We start from the raw sequence: 24,510 nt of genomic DNA, 5'->3' as shown, positions 1-24,510 counted from the left end.
TTTTTATTTTTATATATATATATATATATATATATATATATATATATATATATATATATAAAAAAAATTTCTTGTTTATTTTTTTGCTAATTTTCGTCTATATTTGCATCTTCCAGGGTTAAAGAGCTCATTTTAGACCCATTGATAAGTCAAAGTCTTATTAAAGAGCAGAATTGACCTTTTTTTCATCTTTATTGTACCGCTGGCTCAGCATTCCAGTGCATTTCTGCATATTTTATTTTTACATTTCTGTCTTGGAAGTCAAATTATCACAAACAATGATTTCATTTTACAGAAAATCTCATTGTAACATTTTATAATTTGAGTAGGTTGTTGTTTTTTCTCATTTTTCTGTCTAATAACTGTGATTTAATATTTTTCTTTCTCAGAATGTGCAGATCTAAATTCTAAATCTGCTTTAAACAGTAAAAGTTCTCTTTCCTTCCTGCAGCAGAGGCTGGATGTTGGCAGGAAAACAAGCAGGAGAACAGCGTCTCTGAACCCAATCAGATGTCTTTTCTCTGCTAGTTTCAGGTTTTTTCTGACCTGAGAGGCTTCAAACAGGAAACACTCTGGAAACCTTATTCTGACGCTCTGCTCTGGAAATATGGCTTTAATTATTGATACGCAGCTGGACGGACACCGAAAGGATGTTTATAGGATCACCTTAAATCTGTAAGACCCGCATATAGGAAAACATTTTTTTATATTTTTATATATATATATATATATATATATATATATATATATATATATATATATATATATATATATATATATATATATATATATATATATATATATATATATATACACACACACACAAACTAAAACCGATGTATTTCTGTGTATTTTATCGGGTCAAATCTGAATTTAAAAGTTTTTTTCTTGCCAGACATTTAATATAAATCAGATGTGATTTGAAGAATTTTTCTGTATTTTCTTGGTGTTATTTCAATTTTTTGTGGAAAACTTCCATAATATCAACTATTCCTCAGTTTTATGTTGTAAAACACATTCAGAGAGTTGATAATCAGGCATTTGCTGGGTGTAAAGCTGGATTTTACAGACATTTTACACAGATTTAGGATTTTTTCATTTACAGACGGTGTAGATGTAGTTTTAAGAATTTGTCAGTAAGTTATTGATGCGTTCTTTAAAGTTTTTATGTGGTAAAACATGCTCGGAGTCAATAATCATGTAAAATAATCTCGCATTTGCCCCTGTGAGGTTTTTTAACTGATCTTGCAGCGGTGTTGAGGAATATTTGCCAATGCAGGGATGATTTTTACCATCCTACAGAAGGTACAGAGTTGAAAACAGAAGGAAGGTGAGGTGCAGGGAGTTCTAGCGGCTGTCCTCCATCTCTTCAGAGCATCTCTGGACCTGCAGAACTTCTATCTGCTGTCTTTAGCCAGTGTATTTATAACTGGCCCTGATGCTGCTGAACTGAGCTGCATTAACAGAACACTCCCTGATTACGCCGGGATGATTTTGTTGAGTGTAAATGTGAAATCTGATTATCCTCTGAGCCGAGGGAGGGAGGGAGGGAGGGAGGCGAGAGGAGAGATCCAGAGGAAGGAAGGAGGGGTTAAGAGACAAAATGCTGAGCCGACGGCTTTCCTCCCAGCAGCTGGTTGGCATCAGGACGGACCGGAGGACGGAGGAGCTGCTTCCATCGCTGTAGGACGCTGAGGCCGACTTCCAGGAGGTGTTCATGGGATGCACTATCTACGCTGCCAGCCCTAAGGCCCTGCCCGCCGACGAGGCCCCGGGCCAGGACCGCTATTACCAGCTGCCCCACTACCGCCCCCCCCATGGTACCTGCAGCCAGAGGATAGCAGCCAGCAGAGCCAGGTCAGTGCTGGAGACACACTTCTACCCAGAGAATCTCAGAAATCAGACTAAATACTCTGAAAAAGAACACTTTAACCCTTCTGATGTCCTCATTTATGGGCACCCAAGAAAATATTGTTCCTTTGTCTAAAAAAATATCCAGAAATTCAGCAAAAAAATTCACCAAATTCATGAAAATTTGCAAAACCTTCAGGAAGAAAATTCCAATAATTCCTTAAAAGTTCCCTTTAAAAGTTTTATTTAAAAAAAAAAAAAAAAAAAATCCCCCAAATTGGGCAAGAAAATTCTTGTAAATATTTTCAAAAAATGAGTAAAAATCTTTTTAAAAAATCCTAAAAATATCTAAAGTGATTCCATATATATCAGTAAAACTTCTCATATTTTCTTTAAGAACATTCACAAAAAAATCAAGCAAAATTCGATGAATTTTGGTAGATTTTTTGTGAATGTTCTTGAGAAACATTTCTAACATTTCTTTTTTTCCACCAAAAAATGTTCAAAGATTTCCCAAAAATGTTGAAAATGTGGACATTAGAAGTTTCACTGTAAAAATATATTATTTTTTTCACATTTTCAAACTTTAAAACGGGTCAATTTGACCCGCAGGACGACACGAGGGTTAAAAAATTAACATTCAAAAACAGTGAAAAGAAACTGCAGCTCAGTTAAGAAAACCAGATTCTCTGCTGCTTTAAATCCACTAATAGTGGAATTTTACAATCAAACATAAAAGAATGAATTACTATTTAAAATACATTGAGTTTTGATGTGATATTATTCACAGTTTTGGGTATTTTTATGTAAATTAGTACCATTTTCTGTGATTTTTATCAAATGTTATCTATAAAACATCACTTTCAAAAATTATTATTTTTGTGCACAGACAGACTCATTATCTAAAATATAAATATTAATACAATATAAATTTAAAAATTAAATGACTAAATAATCAGGCAAAAAAGCTTCTGAAATGTAAATCTTTTTTTTTTACAGCTTTGTCATCAAAATTAAATACTGTTCATATTTAAGGAATTTTAACAGATTTTTTATATAATAATAATAATAATAATAATAATAATAATAATAATAATAATAATAATAATAATAATAATAATAATAATAATAATAATAATAATAATAAAAGTTATCATGATAATAATGCTAATAATAATCATTATAATGCTAACAACGGTAATGCTGCTGCTAATAATAATAATAATAATAATAATGATAACAACAAATAAATATAATAAGAATAAATCCATGAATTTCCCAGAGTCTCGGTTCATTTATTGACTGGATTCTGTGTCTGGTGTCGTTAAAAAGAGGAAGTCTAGTTTTACATCCCATCAGGAAGTTTTGAATTTAACTTAAAATAATTGCTGTTTCATGTCGTCTTCTGAATTATTGACTCATTTAAAAACTATTCAGATAAATTTGCATTTTCCAGCTGCTCAGAATGTTTGAAAAAAACATTAGTTAATATCTGAATAAAATTTGCCAAAAATTAATGAACAACTAAGAGCAGCTTGTTTTTATAATCTAATGGACTAAAGCCACAGTTGGAAATGTTTATATATACAAGCTTTATTCAAATCTGTCATAAAAAGGCAGCTCTAAACCTCTGATGAACACATTTATGTCCTGTAACCAGAATCAGAAAGGTCAATAAAAATAAGCTGAGCTGTTTTATCAGCTTCATGTCCATTGAAACTGAATAAAAGGTGACTTTAAAAACATTTAAACTGTGGTGAACGTTTATTTATCTGTTTATACTGGTTTACAGAGAAGCTTTAAGAAGCTTTACCAGCTGTCTCCAGTTCATCACTAAATGTTCAAGATGTTAAAAATGGGACAAATCAGGGTGTAAAGTTAGGTTGTTTTTTTTTTTTTTTAGGTATTTGCTTTTATTAATAGTAAGGTTGTGGTTGCTGAGCTTGAACTTGTGCAACGGCGGTTTGTATCGATGTTTTAATGACTTTTTTTTATTAACAATGGTTCTATTTCAAACTGGGGATTTTATTTATTTTATTATTTTTAATTAGAGGAGGAAGAAGAATAACCTCACACATTTGGGTTTCCATCTTAAAAATGTAAAAATCTATGAAGAGGATGAGCCAAATAATCTTTAACCCTCGTGTCATCCTGTGGGTCAAATTGACCCGTTTTAAAGTTTGAAAATGTTGAGAAAAAAAATTATTTTCACTGTGAAACTTCTGATGTACACATTTTCAACATTTTTGGGAAATTTCTGACCATTTTTTTTTGGTGGAAAAAGGAAATGTTAACAAAGTTTCTTAAGAACATTCACATAAAAATCAACCACAATCCAGCGAATTTCGCTGGATTTTGGTTGATTTTTATGTGACTGTTCTGAAAGAAAATGTGAGAAGTCTTACTGATATATATGGAATCACTTTAGATATTTTTAGTATTTTCTGGAAGATTTTAACTTATTTTTTGAAAATATTTACAAGAATTTTCTTGCCAAATTTGGGGGATTTTTTTTTTTTTTTTTTTAAATAAAACTTTTCAGTCAAACTTTAAGGAATTATTGGAATTTTCTTCCTGAAGGTTTTACAAATTTTCACAAATTTGGGGAATTTTTTTGCTGAATTTTTTCAGACAAGGAACAATTTTTTGGTGCCTGTAAATGAGGACAACAGGAGGATTAAATTAACTAAAAATGATTCAACTGCAGTGATTTTCAAAATATAACCACCAAAACTTGCAGTAACACTGTCAAAATGTTTATTTTCTCTATTATTAAACCGCTCTAAATTAAATTAGTCTACAGTGTTGATGGATTTTATTTCCCAGGGAGCATTGCAGCTGTAAATAAAGAGCAGTGTGTGTTGTTGCGGGCGTCTGTGGGAGAAAATAGCCTCTTTAATCTGCTGCTGCTGCTGTAAACAGCCTGTGATAGGTGAAGCTCAGCCCACCTCTGCAGCGGCCACAGCTCGGCTCCTCTGTCCGCTCTGAGCTCCTCTGTCCGCTCTGAGCTCCTCTCTGGAGGCCGAACTAGGGGCTTTTTTAGGCCGATTTCTGTGGATGAAGACCCTAAAATGACTTTACCGAGACATGCAGCAGCGACCTGGACAGTTTAGTGGAGCTACGAGGCCAGAACTGAACGAATCAAGAGTCGGAGAGCTACAGGTAGGAGGCTGGAGTCAAGCTTGAGGGAGAGAGGGGACTTCCGGGAGGGATTTCAAAATAAGACACTAATGAAAAAACCTCAAGCAGTAGAAAATGTGGGAAAAATATTTTTTTTTAGAAAAAGGTTGTGGCTAAAACAGGTTAAAATCAAAATTATACCACAAAAATGCAGCGTTTGGGTTCGAATATGCAACTAAACAAACTTTACAAGTTGCTAGTTTGTATATATTAAATATTGCAATTCAGTAAAAACATTTTTCTGCAAATTTAAATCAGATTTTTTTTGTACATTTTTCTATTTTTATTACTTTATTTGACTTGATTGCTGATTGTGCAACACTCGGATGCTGCTTCTGAGCCCTGAATGAGCCACTTTATTCTGTATTTAGAAATTATTTGCAGAAGAGTTTTTGAATTTTCACGAATTCCTGGAATTATTAGTAGTTGTTGGACGTGGTATTTTTTATTACTGTAAGTTGATTGCAGATACTTTTCAGCCCTGAATGACCCACTTTTTTCTGTATTTGAAGATTATTTATTTAAAGTTTTTGAATTCCTCGAATTATTGGTAGTTTTTGTTGTCGTTGGTATTTTTATTACTTCTGAGCCACTTGTTTCAGTGTTTTGAGATTATTTATAGGAAATTCTTGAATTTTCTTGAATTTGTGGAATAAGTTCTGTTTTGTTCTTGTTATTGTTGCTTTATTTATCTCGACACTGTGATGATTCTTCTGTGCCATTTTGTAAAATGGCACTTCATGTCCAAAGGTATTTCGATCTTACATTAGAATACAGAATGGTGAAGATTTTGTATGTTTTAATGAGACACGGTGAATATTTAATTGAATGCAAATCACAATACATAACGATAAAATCATAGTTGGATATTTTCCACAAACCCTAGTAGAATATCTGTTTGTAATTAAATCTAAATTGATTTGTAAATTATAACCAAACAGTGATTACTTGTTGCACTAAATCCCTTTTTTTAATTTCAAAACTGCATAATTTCCAATTTTATTTTTGAAATATCGATCCTCTTCCGGTTTTCTCTTGACTAACTTTACAGTTTTTGATCGTAAAAGACAGCCTTAATTTTTTTTTTTTAAAGACAAGTCCCGTCCATGCAGATATATTTCAGGAATGATGTGTATTCAGGCACGTTTACAGTGAAAAATGTGAGTAAATGTGACCTTTTTTTGCTTTTTTAACACTTTCATCAGAAAGTTTAAGCTACTAATGCTGCCTAAACTAAAGGTAAATAACAGAAATGTTGATATATTTCTATCCATCCATCCATTATCTATACACCGCTTAATCCTCATTAGGGTCGCGGGGGGTGCTGGAGCCTATCCCAGCTGACTCAGGCGAAGTGATATATTTCTAAATATACTAAATTATTTTATGTTTGTTGTCTTTTAAAAACTAAACTGTGCCTCTTTCTTTCCCCTTAAACCCCTTTAATTGCTAATTATTGTGCTGCATTTGGGTCAGACGAGCATTTCAAGGCTTGTTCTGGCTGGAAAACACACTTTGGCCATCAAAGGCTGTTTTGAGGTCTGTGCACAATGGGGAGGTTATTTCAGGAGGTCTCAAGCGGTGCAGATAGAGTATCTGAGAGTCCAAAGGCTGGACGTCTGCTGCAGGTTTTTACAGCGTCTGAGGAATGCCACGAGGCAAATAAAGTTAAAATACAAACAAAAAAGGCAAGAAGAACAAACCTGATGATGCCAAATCATGAAACGAAGCTCTGAAAATGATTTACTAAAGATGCAACACTAAACCTCCTGCAGGCGACTTAAATATTGTCCAACAGATAAATAATTTAGTGTCGTATTCTCACACTTCCTCTTGCACTTCCACTGCCTGTTTTCTCTCCAAGGGAGCCTCTTTCAGGTAGAAATCTTCAGTTTTTATTCAGTTCCTTCGCTACAGTAGCTCATTTGGAAGTGCTTTTTGGTGGATTTAATTAGCTGTAATTGCTCTCTGTGTGAAGCTGCAGGTTGCACGTGGAAGAGGAAGAGCTGACATGACACTTTCTACAGATAAGCCTTTAAAAAACCCGACTTTAGCTCGTGAAAGAGAAACTTTGATCCATTTGCATCAAACAGCAGCAGCAGCAACACCTTGAAGCTGCAGGGAAACCCGAGAGAGAGAGCAGCGATTCTCCAGCCTTAACGAGATTACAGCTAATTGGATTGGAGGACGTCTTGTGATGGCACAAAATGTTTGTCTCCAGAGACAAAGAAGGACAAGGAGACGAGACTTGAGAGGTGGAGGCCTTTCAATTAAAAAAACTCTGGTCCAGCAGGGAGCATGGAGTCTTTGCTGACTTGTTTGTGTTGGCGAGGACCGACTGTTGTTCAGCTCAGGGTCACACATGTAGGGATTGTCTTGCACACAATGAGACGCCTCCTGCTTTGTTACTGGAAGACAAAAACAAGACACAAAAGACAAAAGCGAGACACAAAACGACAGAAACAAAACCAAAAATGACAAAAACAAGACACAAAATGACAGAAATGAGACGAAACGTCAAAAACAAGACATAAAATGACAAAAACAAGACACAAAATGACAGAAATGAGACAAAATGACAAAAACAAGACACAAAAGACAAACGAGACACAAAACAACAGAAACAAGACGAAAAATGACAGAAATGAAACAGAAAACGACAAAAATGAGACATAAAATGACAAAAACAAGACAAACGAGACATAAGATGACAGAAATGAGAGAAAATGACAAAAGCAAGACAGAAAACGACAAAAAGGAGACATAAAACAACAAAAACGAGACAAAATGACAGAAACGAGACACAAAATGACAGAAACAAGACATAAAATGACAGAAATGAAACAGAAAACGACAAAAATGAGACATAAAATGACAAAAAAAAGGCATAAACCAGATACAAAATGACAGAAACAAGACACAAAGTCAGAAATCAGTTGGAGGGTCAATTCACAGGGACCCTGGAAACTTCTGATTGGCATTTTAGACTAATTAGTTATTAATTGATCAGATTGATGTGTTAAAACTGGATCTCTGACTTCACAGAGTTTAAAGCTGAAGCTCAAGAAGGGAGCTTAGTTTTCTGTCTTTTTCAGCTAAAGGTAGAACTTAGTTTGATTCGAAGGGTTTCATGCTGTATCACTGCTAAATGGGATTATTTTTGTTGTTGTTTTTGTGTTTATGTTTGTTTTAAAAGCCTCATAATTCCAGAAATCTTAATTCCAACTGAAAACTGGGACTGTTTTAAGTAGGTTCGGTTTAGTGGACAGCTAACAGTGGAACATGGGGATTATTGGTATGGAGGACTAAAAGTGCCAAAATTAAATAAATAAATACATCATTAAATAATTAATTAAATATGTCATTAATTAATTAAAATTGGAATTAAATATTTCATTAATTAATTAAAATTGGAATTAAATATTGCATTAATTAATTAAAATTGGAATTACTTAAATGTGTTATTAAATAAATATATCATTAAATAATTAAATATGTCATTAATTAGTTAAAATTGGAATTAAATATGTCATTAATTAATTAAAATTGGAATTAAATACATAAATGTGTTCTTAAATATGTCATTAATTTATTAAAATAACAATTATTTTAAGTAAAAAACATTTCATTATTTCACTATTTAATTAATTATTTCATGGTCCTTGTGTTGCAGTGGATCATGAATTTATTTTATCTGTCAACCTCGCCCGTCAAAGTCCGTGGGCGGGACTAACGTGAATCTTGTCTTATCCACTGCTTTTGTCTGCCTTGAAACCGGAAGCGGAAGAAGTCTTTCTAAACATGGAGGCTGTGTAGAGGGAGAGTGTCTGTGAACTTTCTAGAGAGTTGGCGAGAGATATTTTAGACCTTGCAGAGTATGTGGAAGCAGGACCTGCTGACCCCGAGCATGTAGCGTGTAAAGCAGAGGAATTTATTGAAGTTATTTCCGCACTTTCCGACCAAGATGTTGACCGTAGAGTGACTGCAAATTTAGAGGAAGTACTCCGCCGGTTTTCTGGTACCAGGGTGCAACAGGAGCACACACAGGGACCAGGGTGTTTGACATACCGAGGGAAGTTCTGGAACATCACGTTCTTTGTGGATTACCAGCCTGTCAAATTATGTGCGATGCTCGGAGTGTCGAGCGCTTTTCCTTTAGGACCTACTCGGCGCGGCACGGCTCCGCTTGTCTTTGTTTAGCCGCGATTCCACAAGCATCTACTCGGCACGGTACGGCTCGTCTCATCTTTGTTTGCGAGCGTTTCCATACGGACTAATATTCAGCACCTTCTCGGCTGAGGTTCCCAGCGAGCTGAGATGAGCCGATAATGTGGCGTTTACATAGTACAGCCCACTGATTGGACAGGAGTGCAGGCCACTGATTGGACAGGGAGTGACGACACACAGAGCAACTCCAGCACGAAAACAAAACCCTGCATTAAAAAACAACTGTAAACAGCGACGGTGTGCATTGCTCTTCACGAAACTCTCCGTTCTTCATAATTTTAATATGACAGCCAGACCTGTACCGTGGGTGAATGAAGAGGTCAAGACTTTGTCTTTGATGGCGGACCAAAGAATACAGAGGGAGCTGGACATAGAAAGTTTATCAGGAGGTCTCTGAGCGGATGGCCGCTCACATATACAGTAGACTGTATATAAAGAGGACAGAAGCAGTGTAGGGAGAAGTTGAAAAAGCTCAAAAGTGACTATCGGTCCACCCAGGACCACAACGACCGGCGTGGGTCAACCAGGAGGTGTTGGAAGAGGTTTAATGGAAGCTATTTACTGGCACCGCACAGCCAGCAACAGGAGGAAGACTCAGCCGCTGCATGTTGGAGACGTTCGAGGACGGTGAGTGTTTTGTGACTTCAAGAAACTTTTACATCATTTATCCCATTGGTGGCAAGCTTCCTTTAAGCAAACAAGTATATTTAGAAAGTAACGTTGTTGTCTCCTGTAGCAGACAATAAGCTAGCTAGTTAGCCATCGGCGCTAGCTGGTTAGCCATCAGCGCTATCTAGTTAGCCATCGGCGCTAGCTGGTTAGCCATCAGCGCTATCTGGTTAGCCATCAGCGCTATCTAGTTAGCCATCGGCGCTAGCTAGTTAGCCATCAGCGCTAACTCCGTGCTCTGCTTGTATTTCGTGCTGCTGTTTCTAACGTTTAGCTCTCAGAAGCTAATACTTCAGTCAGCATGCCGTGTTTTTCTTGTACTTAGGGTGAATGTTTATTTCTGTTCAAGAATCCCTTTCCACATGCGAAGCCTACTCCACCTCCGTCATGGAGCCCCCGGCTCCCCTGCCTCCTTTCCACCAGCTGCAGCGGCTCCTCTCCAGCACCAGCTCGGACACCGACCCTGTTAACATCAACCTCCAGCACGTCACAGCAACGTCTTATCACCGGTAAGACACGGTAAACAGAGAGCATGGTTGATTTTCGCATTATTATTGCTACAGGTGTAAATGCCTGCAAGCATGGTCAGAACAGTGAGACCAACGACCAAGAATTCAGACAGGTGTAAATGCAAACTGTGCAGCAGCCAGCTCAGGAACGCCTGATGAAAGCTACATGTAGCTACAGTGACATAAACAACACATGCAGCAGCATTTTTTTCCATTGACTTAACGAGTAAGTCACTCTAATTAATTTACGTTCAGGTGCAGTGTAGTATTGCAACCATTCTTCTTATAGTCACTAGGTAGCTGTGAAACTGAATGACTGGATGAAAATATACATAGAAATAAGAAAACACAGCTGTTCTTAGGAACTCCAAAATGTGCACAGGATGAAATGAAGTTCACACCATGCTGTTTTTGTGGTGGAGGAGGTACTGCTTGTGCTTTGGTTAAAGCGAAGAGTGCCAGAAGTTTATTAAAGTATCAAAGACATGATCATGATTGAAAATCATTGGACGGGTGGCTAAACACATCACATCATAGCTGTGGAGTCCTTCCAGCTCCTGGGGACTACAATCTCTCAGGACCTGCAGTGGGAGACGAACATCCACTCCATCCTGAAAAAGGCTCAGCAGAGGATGTATTTCCTATGACAGCTGAGGAGACATGGCCTGCCGAAGGAGCTGTTGATCCAGTTCTACACTGCAGTCATCCGATCTGTCCTGTGCACCTCTGGATCAGCCACACAGCAGGACAGAAACAGACTACAGCCTATAGTATGGACTGCAGAAAACATCATCAGAGACCCCACTCACCCTGGACATTTGGACTACAGAGCCCTGTACACAAAAATCACCACTACTGTGTTTATAGCAATTACCATTTTGCTAATGTGTTCATATATTCCAGTCTAGCTGTACATTTCTGTTCATATTGTGTTCTATTTTACTACTATTTCTTTTTCCTCCCTGTTCCTCTTTCTATTGTTTCTTTATTTTTTATTATTCTCTTCCATATTCCTAGGATGACACCAACAGCCAAAACCAAATTCCGTGTATATTGTATACATACTTGGCCATTAAAGCTGACTCTGATCACTTTTCTGTCTTTGGTCTAGGCAAGAGGAAAAGGTGCAACAGAAAATTGGACCTTCCTAGCGTACTTGTGGAGATGCAGGCCGAGGAGGAGCGGAGTCGTGCCCAGCATGATGAGAACATCTGGTTGCTCCTCAGCGAGGTAAGAGAGAATGAAGCAGCCTTGCAGCGGGAGGAAATAGCCCAGAATGCTGCCTTCAACCAGTCATTCCTGGGTGTGCTGGGGCAGGCAATGGGCAGCCAGCAAGTGTGAGCGAGTCCACCTCCCATAGACTTGAGATTTACAAGTGCTGGTCATATAATTAGAATATCATGAAAAAGCTTGTCTTTTGGACAACTGTCAGGTCAGCAGTCTTCCCCATGATTGTGTAGCCTACAGAACTAGACTGAGAGACCATTTAAAGGCCTTTGCAGGTGTTTTGAGTTAATTAGCTGATTAGAGGTGTCTTCAATGTTGAACCTTTCCACAATATTCTAATTTTCTGAGATACCAAATTTGGGATTTTCATTAGTATTCAGGTATAATCATCAAAGTTAAGAGAAATAAACATTTGAAATATATCAGTCTCTGTGTAATGAATGAGTATAATATACAAGTTTCACTTTTTGAATGGAATTACTGAAATAATGAACAACTTTTCATGATATTCTAATTATATGAGCAGCACCTGTAGTTGTATATAGTTTTACTTTTAGCCCTCCACTGTAGGAGAGGTCCGCCACAGTTTGTACTTTGCACATTGTAAATAGTTTTGATTTTGCTGCTGACTAATAAACTATTTTGTGACTTATGTGATTGCATCATAACTTTTCATTTTGTCTGTTAAGACACTGGTAGGAAAAGAGTCAACAGTCTGAACCAAACAATTCTGTATTCCCAAATGTATTTGTGTTTAATGGGATTTAACATTTTTTAACACAAACTACTTTATGGTTCATAATTCCGTTGACTGAATTACACCAAAGCAATACTGATTTATCAAACTGGAATTTTCTTAAAACAGCTGTTTTAATGTTTTGGCGTTTAATTTTTTATTTAATCTTGCTAACCTTCACAAATAAAACAATAGCATAGACACATCTGCAAAAGGTACAAAAGTTTATTGTCAGAATTGCATTCAAGAAAACAATAGCGGTCCGGGGACAGAAAAACAGAAGTATAACAAGAAGAATAACTTTGCATGACACGTAGTGCATCAGTGCATCCTGTACATCTCTGTCCTCCTCCTCTACACCTTGTGCCACTGCAGGCTCATGTGCTGCTGCTTCAGGTAAATCCCATGAAGTCTCATCAGAGAGCATCTGAAACACATACACAGCATACATGTTTTAATACCTAATAGCGATAAACTGCAGCTATTACAGGGTCGTTCACAGGACTGATACACGATAGCTAGCGAACTAGCATTAGCTTACCCTCATATGTCGTCTCGTTCATATCCTCTTGTCTTCGGCTTGATACTGCTGCATCACCTCCCAAACTCTCCTGTGTGTCTCCTCAGTGTTTCGACTCGCCGCTCTCAGCTTTCTCCGACTCTTCTATTACTCTGAATCTGACAGAATGCCACAGACCGAGCAGCAGGTGAACCATCGCCTCCATGTACATTGTTGCATTGCGTTTGTGTGGCACAGAAATGACGGTAAGGGACTTTCGGGCCGCCGTGCTATGACGACTCAACCCACGATGAGGTGGTTCTCAATGTAATGGAAAAACAACTAAACCGAGACGAGCCGTGGCGCGCCGAGTAGATGCTAAAGGAAATGCTAAAGGAAAATTTGTCTTGCACCGCATGTATCAACATTTGGGAAAGAGGACCGAGTCTTTAGCGGTTGCTAATAAAGTTTTGTTTTATTGAGTATCCAAACCAACGTAGAGGTGAATAGCGCCACCCAGTGTATCGGAATGTGTTCACAAGCTCTGCATCAATCCATTATCTGGAATCGATTTGCCTTGACTTGATGTGCAGGGTAACCAATCAGGTGTTAGGATCCGCCCACCGACTTTGACGGGCGAGGTTGACAGATAAAATAAATTCATGATCCACTGCAACACAAGGACCATGAAATAATTAATTAAATAGTGAAATAATAAAATATGTTTTTTACTTAAAATGAATTGGTATTTTAATGAATTAATGACATATTTAATAACACATTTATGTATTTAATTCCAATTTTAATTAATTAATGACATATTTAATTCCAATTTTAATTAATTGATGACATATTTAATTATTTAATGATATATTTATTTAATAACACATTTAAGTATTTAATTCCAATTTTAATTAATTAATGAAATATTTAATTCCAATTTTAACTAATTAACGAAATATTTAATTCCAATTTTAATTAATTAATGACATATTTAATTAATTATTTAATGATGTATTTATTTATTTAATTTTAGCACTTTCCTCCATATATTGGCAGCTTTTATCCGTGGTGTAGATGGATTATAGAGCATCATAAACTGTCTGTCTTATGCAGTATGTGCTCTAGTTAACAGACTGATTTAAATGCTCGTCGCTCAGCAAGCATGTCGCCTCCAGGCACATATTTCTGGCAAACAGAACCAGATTCCTGTCTAAATGAATGAAGAGAGAGACAGAACTGCAATTTAAACGGTCGCACAAAACTGCATGTATAGAATTTAAAAAGTGCTTTTTTCAATCAAGACTGAAAATGTTCTGAAAATATGAAAAATAGAAGAGAGGACATAGCGTTGCTATACCCATTCTATAGGACAACTGTAAACGACAAAACGCGAGACAAAATGACAAAACGACCCAAAACAACAAAAACGAGACACAAAATGACAAAAACGAGACACGATATGACAAAAACGAGACACAAAATGACAAAACGACCCAAAACGACAAAAACGAGACACGATATGACAAAAACGAGACACAAAATGACAAAACGACAAAAAGGAGACACGATATGACAAAAACAAGACACAAAACGACAAAAACAAGACAGAAAATGACAAAAAGGAGGCACAAAGCAACAGAAACGAGACACAAAATGAAATAAACAAGACATAAAATGACAAAAACAAGACACGAAACGACAGACAAGACAAAACAACAGAAACAGCTGATTATGCTTCTACCATTCCCAGTTTTAAGATGCTCGAATCAATGCACCAGTAGACGCATGTTTTCCTGTCAGCTGATGGGTTTTCTGCAGGTAGACACTTTGGATTTACTGAATTCTCCTGTGGATTTCTGCTCAGGATTCTTTCTGCGGCGTCTCTGAACAAACTTCTCCCTACAGTCAGAGCTCATTGTACATCCTCTGCTGCAGCCTGAAGTATAAATAGGGCTGGAAGTTTTTTTTCTTCCTACTAAATTATGACTTCCTTGGAGAATATCTGTGTTTTTGTTGATGTTGTTAGAACATACAGTTCCTCAGGAAATACACTGACTTTGAGCTGGAAAATATCCCAGTTTTTAGCCTCATCATACTCCAGGATTTCTTCTCTTGCTTCTTCCTCGTTGCATTTGGTTCTAGTTGCTGGAATCTGTGGATTTCCCCAGTGAGGGGTTGAAGAAGCTCATTTTATTTCAAAAATACTCCACCAGCTCTAAGTGTAACTGTACATAGTGGTACTGTGACATGTTCACACCTCGTTTTGAACGACTGGTCTCATCACTATCACTGTTTAAAGGGCTAATTTTCACAAAATATTCTCACAATAGCTCGCACCAGGAAATGTTAATTTACATATTTCAATTTTATTTGCACAGGTTTTATAAAAACATGCGAAGTAAATCTGAAGAAAACAAAGATGCATTATTACCACAGTAGTTCTGCTTGACTGTGCAGGGAATATAAGGTTCAGCTGGACAGAAAATGACTTAGACATAAAACAATAGAAAACGGACACAAAACGACAGAAGCGAGACACAAAACGACAGAAATGAGAAACAAAATGACAAAAACAAGACAAAAAATGACATTGTCACCACAGTAGTTCTGCTTCACTGTACAGACAACAGGTTCAGCTGGACTTCAGAAATCAGTGAACTCACTTTAACAGCCAAAACGCTGGAAAACACACACTTGTTGTTACATATTGGTGTTAAAACCTGTAGGTAGAATAAGTCATTGCTGGCTGAAGAAGTCTACTGCATGGAAACAACTCAACATGTCAGGGTTTGGTTGATTTACCTTCAGCTTGTCTAAGGTTATTAGTTTTTCCTGACTTCTCTCTGTGTTGTCGTATTTCAGGACATTATTACTGACGGCGATGCAGTGAACCTTGATGTTGTTTTGCATTGTACTTAGGTGGTAGAAGTTGTTTTGCATTTTAAGATGGATATTTGTGTATTGTTGACCTCGTAGTAGCTTTAACTCTGCCTTTTTGATGCATCAGTGTGGAATTTTTTTTCTCAACTTTTATTGTCTACTCTGACCTCACAACAATCCACCAAGAATATTAAGGACTAAAGATCTTTTAAAACATCTTTTTTTCTATCTAAGCCTTTACGTTCCCACCACTTTTCCACACAAATTGAATGAGGCATTTCTGGACGTCTTTAGTTGATTGAAGATTTTATGCTTCATAGAAGAGCTGGAAAAATGAAGCCTCTGATGGAGCCATCATGCTGCTGGCTGGATGCTTTTTTGTGCCATTAAATGTAATGAAGCAGCGTTTAGCTGGTTATTTACCTGATAAACTGGTCAAACTGGAACATTCTGTCTCAGTCTTCTGGACGACATGAAATTTAAATCTGACTTTAAAGTGCAGACAATACGCTCAGCGATGCTAATATAGCGAGATGACGGGGAGAAAATCACAGGTTGTGGTGCTCTTGAGGCAGCAATCTTTGTTTATTTCTTGATCATTTGTTTAATTCTGGTTCCAGGAAACCCACGCAGACTAAATAAAAAAACTGTTTTAGATGTCTGAAGCGTCCTTATGGCCAGACGCAGCAATATAATAAGATCCCAGGCTGTGACCAGAGCTGCTGTATGTGTCTGAGAGTTTTCAGAGTAAAGCAAATATTTTGTGAATGAGTTAACCAAAGAGCCAAAGTCTGTTGGCCGTGGCTACAGACAAGGACACAGTCTGCTGTCAGAAGATTCCCAGCTGTCTGGTGAAGGGTCATAAAGAGGTTTTTTTTCTTGACCTAAACTAAAAATAACACGACTAACTGTTCACCTCGCATTTGCGTTTGTGAGCTGGTTTTCATTCTGAAGTAAATGAAAATAAAAGAACACCATCTCAACATTAAACAGGCTAAATGGGATAAAATATGCAACATTTTAGCACATAGTATAGCTCCTCATTGCATTAAACCTTTTTATGTAGCTTTCAAGTTATGAATAAGAAGTAGAAGTAGATAAATTTAGTGGCTGAAGAGCTAAAATCACAAGCTAAAAGTGATCATTAGCTAACAGTAATGGATAAACAGATTAAAATGATAGAAAGTGCTTTTTTCAATCAAGACCGACATTGTTTTGAAAATATGAAAAATAGAAGAGAGGACATAGCTTTGCTCTACCCATTCTTTAGGAAAATTGTAAACAACAAAACAAGATGAAAAACGAGACCCAAAACAACAAAAACGAGACAAAATGACAAAAACAAGACATTAACAAGACACAAACCGACAGAAACAAGACACAAAACAACAAAAATGAGACACAAAATGACAAAAACAAGACATAAAATGACCAACGACATAAAATGATAAAAACAAAACACAAAACAACAAAAACAAGACAAAATGACAGAAACGAGACACAAAACAACAAAAACAAGACAGAAAATAACAAAAATGAGACAGAAAACGACAAAAACAAGACATAAAATGACAAACGACATAAAACGACAAAAACAAAATACAAAACAACAAAAACGACACAAAATGACAGAAATGAAACAGAAAATGACAAAAAGACACAAAATGACAAAAGCAAGACGTAAAAGTGGCTAAAAGTAGTAGATAACAGAATTGCTGGCTAAAAGTAGCTAAACAGATAAACAATAGTTAGCTGAAAGTAATGAGTAACAGTTAAAATTAAAGATTAACTACAGATGAATTGGTCAAAAGTTAAAGTTGCTCGATAAATAATGTATGAACAGCTAAAATAAGTAGCTTGAAATACTCGTTAGCTAAATGATAAACAGATAAAACTGATTAAAAAATGCAAAAGTAATTGTTAGCTAAACAGTTAAAATGTTAGCATAATTAAAGGTTAACCGAAAATTAGCTAAGAGTAATGAAAATTACATTTATTAATCTGTGAGGAATATTAAACAGTAAAATATGTTAGATAAAAGCAACTGTTAACTAATAATAGTTATAATTATAAAATGCTGATTTTCATACATAAGTGAATGAAAATGAAAGAGGACAATCGCGACACTATACGAGCTAAATGGGATAAAATGTATAAATGTTTAGAATAATCCTGTGGTGAAGTTGCATTAACCCTTATGTCATCCTTCGGGTCAAATTGACCCGTTATAAAGTTTGAAAATGTGGAGAAAAAAAATACTTTCACAGTGAAACTTCTGATGTCCATATTCTCAACATTTTTGGGAAATTTTTGAAAAATTTTTGGTTGAAAAAACATGTTTCTTTAAGAACATTCACATGAAAATCAACCAAAATCCAGCAAATTTCGCTGGATTTTGGTTGATTTTTATGTAAATGTTCCTAAAGAAAATATTAGAAGTTTTACTGATATATATAGAATCACTTTAGATATTTTTAGGATTTTTTTGGGAAGATTTTTATTCATTTTTTGAAAATATTTAAAAGAATTTTCTTGCCAAATTTGGGGGATTTTTTTAAAAATGGAATTATTGGAATTTTCTTCCTGAAGGTTTTGCAAATTTTCAGAAATTTTGGGAATTTTTTTTGCTGAATTTTTGGATTTTTTTCAGACAAGGAAACAATATTTTTTGGTGCCCATAAATGAGGCCAACAGGAGGGTTAAACCTTTTTAGGTGTTTAAGTTACATTTTGCAAGGTTACATGAGCCTCAAACGCAAATTTATTCAAAAAGTGACACATTTTACTCTATCTTTACAAAAATTGATCATTAGTTTAAATGATATCTCATTATAGTACTCAAACAAGACCATTTTCTTTCAACAAACACCAAGAAACATCAAGAAACTTTCCTTTTGACATTGCTATCAAGGTGAACTGCAGCAGAACCACAAGCCTTCTTGCATTTTGCCTTTAGGCCCCGTCTCTCCTGGGTCCCTTAAACTCAAGACTTAAGGTCTAAGGGATCTTCTCACCTTATCTACTACAACAGACCTTCCACCTCCCATTCAGCCCTGTGTGATCACAGATACCCAGTCAGATGTAACCTCCAGCATCAGAAAGAAACTATTGTTTGAACAGGTCAGCGGCTGACGTAAAGCTTCTGGCCAATTAGAGATAATACATTGGAAAGTGCATGCAGGAGCCTATTTCCATCAGCACCTGTAATTATAGCAGAGCAGGTGGTAACGACTTCCCGTCTCCCAGAGGACGGCGAGGCTCGAGGCAGGCAAGTGTTTGCATGTGCATGTTAGAAAGAGACAATAAACTGAGGTGCAGCTGAGAGGAACAAAACATAATGGTTGGTTTAAAGCTTTCCTCTACCTATGCTGTGATATAATGACACCAGAACACTGCAAAAACTCTAAATCTTACCAAGTCTGTGTGTCTTATTGTTAGTCTAAATGTCTCATCCCACTTGATTTAAGATAAATTCACTTAACAAGTGACATTTCAGCAGATGGAGGAACTTGTTTTAAGACAATGCATCTTAAATATCTTGTTAAGTCAAACAATCCTGAAATTATCTTGTTCTGAGTTGAATTTTACAAGAAACAAGGTTCATTTTACTTTTCAGACATTTTCCAAGCTGAGGTGTTATTTGTAGAAGCTACACAATCTGGATTTAAGAAATACACTTGACTTGATTTGAGTTATTTCTAAATGAGGGAGGAAGAACCACGGTCATATTTACAACTAATGTATTTTCATCCAACTGTATGTGGACAGATAACTTAAAATGCTTAAATCACACTTTTTAATCTTGTTTCAAGGACAAGCTGGTCTTAAATCTAGAGTCATGTCGCTGTTATACAACCTAAAATAAGTCAAATACATCTTAAATTTAGTACTCAGCATGAATGTTTAAAAAGCAAATGTCTATTTTTGAGTTAAAAACAGCTGATTTTGGGCATCGCTTGGCTGACCCTAAAACACAATAAATGCTGTGAAAATACGACTAAATATTAGGATTTCTAGCTAACTGTGAGAAGACACATCTGAAAATGCTTCAATTAATCTTTGTAATCTTATGTGAAGTACAAGATGGTCTTAAATTTAGAGAAGTGCCGCTATAATAAAAAATATATTTTTGAGTGAAAAACTGCTATTTTTTTAAGCATATCTGGCTTATTTTAAGACACCTAAGCTTGACAATCCTGGTAAAATAGAGCTTAAAATAAGTTTTCCCAGCTCATTTTAAGACCTGAATATTCTAAATATCATATTTCAAGAAATCTTACCAAGACATTTTTCACTTGTTGTTTTGGCAGATTTTTTCACTTATTTCAAGGTAAAAGTTCCTTGAAATAAATTTTTTTTCTTGTTTTGAAAGGAGCATTTTTTCCAGTGCAACACTGAGTAGAACACACTTCAAACATGTCAGGTACCATTGGCTGCTTGTCTATTCAGGCTCTTAGGACTTGTGGGGACATAAAGTTGATCTAGTTCGTTGGAGTGCTTTAGATCACTCGTGTTTTTTTCTGTTACTTTTGCAGCCTCATTGTAGATGGAAATTGCAAGGTTTTTTTTCCCCCCCACAAGAAGCCATTTGCTGCCATCCATTTTGAATCACATGTAAAACAGCTTCAACAAGCCCTTAAAGTGACCTGAGCCACATAATCCATGACAGTAAACAAGAAGATGGGATTTGCTTGTTTTTCCATGAATCCTCAGTATTTACATATTGTTGTTGTCAATCGCCGCCCACAGGAAGATGTGTTTGAATATCTCACCTGACACATCTCATAGTCTTACCTGTGGCTTCCTTTTCTTCTTTTAGTATCCAGTGACAGTTCATATTGTGACTCATTCGGTGCTGAAAAGTGTGAGGTGTATTTTTAAAGCTGTTCGACTCAGCTCACAGCAGCACATCAGGTCAGCCATCTGTGCAACCTCTGAGGTACTGAGCTTCTTTGTAGACATCTGCGAGTACAAGCTGACCCCATTTACACAAGAACAAGGCTTTGTTTTGCTAAGTGAACACTTTTAATGCAGTGTAAATGTGCTGAATCAGACGTTGAATGTTGCATCACCGCCGTGTTGATTCTGAAGACAGAGTCCAACCTTTGTTTGCCCCGTAGAGCGTTTGGGAAGGACGATCTTTGAAGCCAAAACCTGGACGAAAACAAACATGATTTTTTTTTTTTTGGTTTTTTTTTTTACAAGCGTGCATGGAGATGGAGCATAGAGGTGCCTGCTGCTAACATAGAGCTGTGTGTTTGTGTATCCAGGGCCAGGAGCATGACCGAGCAGCAGGAGCACAGCGAAGAAACAGGCCTGATCTCCACACAGGACCTGGAGCCCTCCAAAGACAACGACACTCACGGACACTTCAGGCAACATTTCCCACACAAAAACACACACTGCTCTGCAACACTTGCTGTCTTTCCTTTAATTTTGTGTGTGTGTATTTACCCCCCTTTACACACCATCTGTATCCTGTGCATGGTCATGGGTTGCAGCCCTGGGACATTTATTTTCATAGCACTCATTTTGTGCTTTTATTTCAGCTGTATTTGATGTCCAACAATGGTCAGACGCGCACACAAGCACATGCACGTAAAGAGGCTGCAAACAGACATTTACAAAAGGTGTTTGTTTTTCTTTTCCCCGCTGAGGCCTCAATGAAGAAATGTGCTGTAGTTATACTAGTAATAAAGTGTTTTAGTCCATATGCATCTGCAGACAGAATGCATGTGTGTTGGAGCGTTACATAAGAAGTAAGTGGAGGCAGGAGCAGCGTAATCCTGGGGAATCTGTTCAGGGATGGGATTTAGCACTGAAGCATGGTGTGTTAGTCAACTCAGCGAATGAGAGGGACTTCAGTGCTTTATACACATCAGTAATAGTAAACAATATGTGTGTATGTTTTATCCCCATCCACTGCCCCACTCACCTCAATACTCTCCTGTTACTGCGTGCAGTGTTTTAGATTGTAAACTTAATGTACAGATGATTAATTAGCACAAAGTCTTGGTCACTAGAGAAGGTAGAAAAGCATCAAAACAAGATGATCATATCACTATAAAGCTGTCACCAAACCCTTGATTATTTGCTAAATGACAATCTCCAGGGCCAAAAGCTGCAGTTCCTTTAATGTCCACTTGAGGCTGCCTCCAAAAGCAAGTCAGTCCCCATAGACCCCCCAGAGAGAGAGAGAGAGAGAGAGAGAGAGACATTTCCAGGTATGCCGTGTCCCGGTATTTGACTACAACACCCTGAATAATGGTTTAAGAGAGAAACATTTGATACCTTCTTCATGCACACACGTTGTCATTAAATATGAGCTTATATGAACTGTCTGTTCCAGATGAGAGCTCTGATCTATAGATCTGATGCTTTGATTTTAAACTCCTGTAGAATCTCTGTTGGCGGCTGTCGGCCTCACAGAGACTCGATCAGCTTCTCTCAGTCCCATTTTCTCCTCCTGCAGCTGAATGATTGGCTGCCAGTCCACTGCTGCACCGGCCACTGATGGGAGGTGTTCGCTTTCTAATTTAGGATTCAATTTAGGATACTTTGAGCTTGTAATTAGTTTCACTATTCTGCCTCACAGCCAAGGGCACTGTGATACCCGGACAAAAAGCGCATGCGTGTCCACACAAACACACACCAGCAGGAAAGCAGCATTTTGCTTTGCTAGCAGGCGTGTAAGCTGAAACACGGGGCTGGTTTCATTTCCAAACCACGGGCAGTAAAACAGCTGCTGAGTTATTTAGCTGCATTATATGATCCAACCATGGGTCAATATATAACTGCAGGACTTTTTCTAACATAGTTGACATTTTTGCTGTTTTCAGGCCTAAAATCAATATTTCTTTTATTCTAACCAAACACAACATGACTACAAAAACGCACAAAATGACACAAAATGACTCAGTGAGACAGATAATTATCATATAAACACACAAAATGACAAAAGACACACAATGACTACAAAAAATTGCAAAATGACCACATAAACACCTAAAATGATCACAAACAGGCTGACAACGGCCGCACAAAATGACCTAAAATGGACAAAAAAGAAACAAAGCGAGCAGGTCATGTGACCTGGAATTAACACACTTCTTTCAGAGGTGTTTTTGTAACGGGGAACTTAGTGGAAAGGGATTTAATTTGTTATTTTCCATGTAAAATTTGATATATTGCCAAAAAAGAAATATCTGTCATGATTATCTCACGTTAATAAAAGAACACAATCCCAACTATTTCTGAATCAGCTCATTTTATTATTGTTTAGCTCATTAGAAGGTGGTTGGTATTAAATTCAGACGCTTATTTAGTTGACATTTTAGTGATATCCAGTCATTTCTTATTAATAAGTGATTGTTTCCATAATAAATAATGATGGAATTTGTAAAGACATGATCATGATGGACATTAAAAACATAAAATGTATGCAGATATATCCCATGGACTTCAGACGTCCCTCAGTTATAGATTGACCTGGACAAGTTTTGAGTCATTTTCGACAATTTTCTTGTCATTTTCAACAAGTTTTATGTCAGCTTAAATCTTTTCTTGTGATTTTTGGATCATTTTTGTGTCTTTGGGATATTATTTTGGAGTCATTTTGGACAAATTTCATGTCTTTCTTGACTAATTTTCTGTAATTATGTATCATTTTCAAGTCATTCTGGACGGGTCAATATGTAATTGTGGGATGTTTCGTAACATAGTTGACATTTTAGTGATATCCAGTCATTTTTATTAATAAGTGATTGTTTCCATAATAAATAATGATGGAATTTCTAAAGACATGATCATAATGAACATAAAAAAAACATTAGTTTTTTAAAATTTTAATAAAAATGCATGCCAGATATATCCCATGGACTTGAGAAGTCCCTCGGTTATAGATTGACACATAAGTACAGTTCCAGTACATACTCACAGTCAGATCTACTGAACTCTCTACTACCTGGGAACCAACATCATTTGCTGCTGTTTCTGTGTGAAAACATATAAAACTGGACCGTTTCCTCCTGGACCTGTGAATCTGAAACCCTCTGAATAAATTCTAAAATAAACACAAGGGGACATTGTGGTGGAGCTATCCATATCCATGTCACCGCATCGTGATCTTGTTTATCCTGTAAAAAACCTCGGCCAGATTCACAGATCTCCCATCGGCGGTGAGGGAATTGCCTGCAGCGCTGTTCTTCTCACTCGCTAAGATGTAGCGGCGGTATTGATTAAGACCTGGATCTGGGCTAAAAGGCAGACAGATGGAGAGCGAGGACCAGAGAGCCGCTGGGTCCCCACAGAGACGCCAGTGTTTTTAATAATCACTCTCTTCTCTCCACCTGAGAGCCGAGCGGCCTATTTATAGGAGGAAACCAGCAGGCAGGAAGAGAAGCACACATGCACCGTTGTTCTTAACATGCTCACAAGATGATGGGATGGATTTTCCAGGAGGATTTTAATGAGGGAAATGGCGAGTTTGCACATCTAGGACGAGCTACATGAAATAATTAAATGTTGGTAAAGGTCAAACAGAGGGTAGTTTATAGCTCCTCTAATGGCCTGATTACTGCTGTAATTCACTGTGGATTACCTTTACAGTATCTGCTTCTCTGAATCCATGTAATCTGCATTTAAAGTGAGTTATCTCTGCTTTTAACATTTATCGGTACACAGTATACATACATCTCATATACTTACTGTACACGATACACATAAATAAAC

At 36.8% G+C, this 24,510-nt stretch overlaps 1 protein-coding gene across 1 annotated transcript in view; it reads left to right on the top strand.

Moving 5' to 3' along the window:
- Nucleotides 1-9,709: 9,709 nt before the first annotated feature.
- LOC111580711 (GRAM domain-containing protein 2A-like) overlaps nt 9,710-24,510 on the top strand; it is a 41,153-nt gene continuing 26,352 nt past the window's right edge. The window contains exons 1-5 of the mRNA XM_055011732.1: nt 9,710-9,885; nt 10,277-10,436; nt 11,548-11,666; nt 13,027-13,106; nt 21,051-21,155. Coding sequence (XP_054867707.1) covers nt 11,601-11,666; nt 13,027-13,106; nt 21,051-21,155 — 251 coding nt within the window. The 5' untranslated portion in view covers nt 9,710-9,885; nt 10,277-10,436; nt 11,548-11,600. The remainder of the gene's footprint in view (nt 9,886-10,276; nt 10,437-11,547; nt 11,667-13,026; nt 13,107-21,050; nt 21,156-24,510) is intronic.

Source organism: Amphiprion ocellaris, chromosome 1 (assembly GCF_022539595.1).
Source record: "Amphiprion ocellaris isolate individual 3 ecotype Okinawa chromosome 1, ASM2253959v1, whole genome shotgun sequence".
Lineage (NCBI taxonomy): Eukaryota > Metazoa > Chordata > Actinopteri > Pomacentridae > Amphiprion > Amphiprion ocellaris.
Note: the sequence above shows the minus strand (reverse complement) of the source record. Positions and strands in the feature narration are given on the sequence as shown.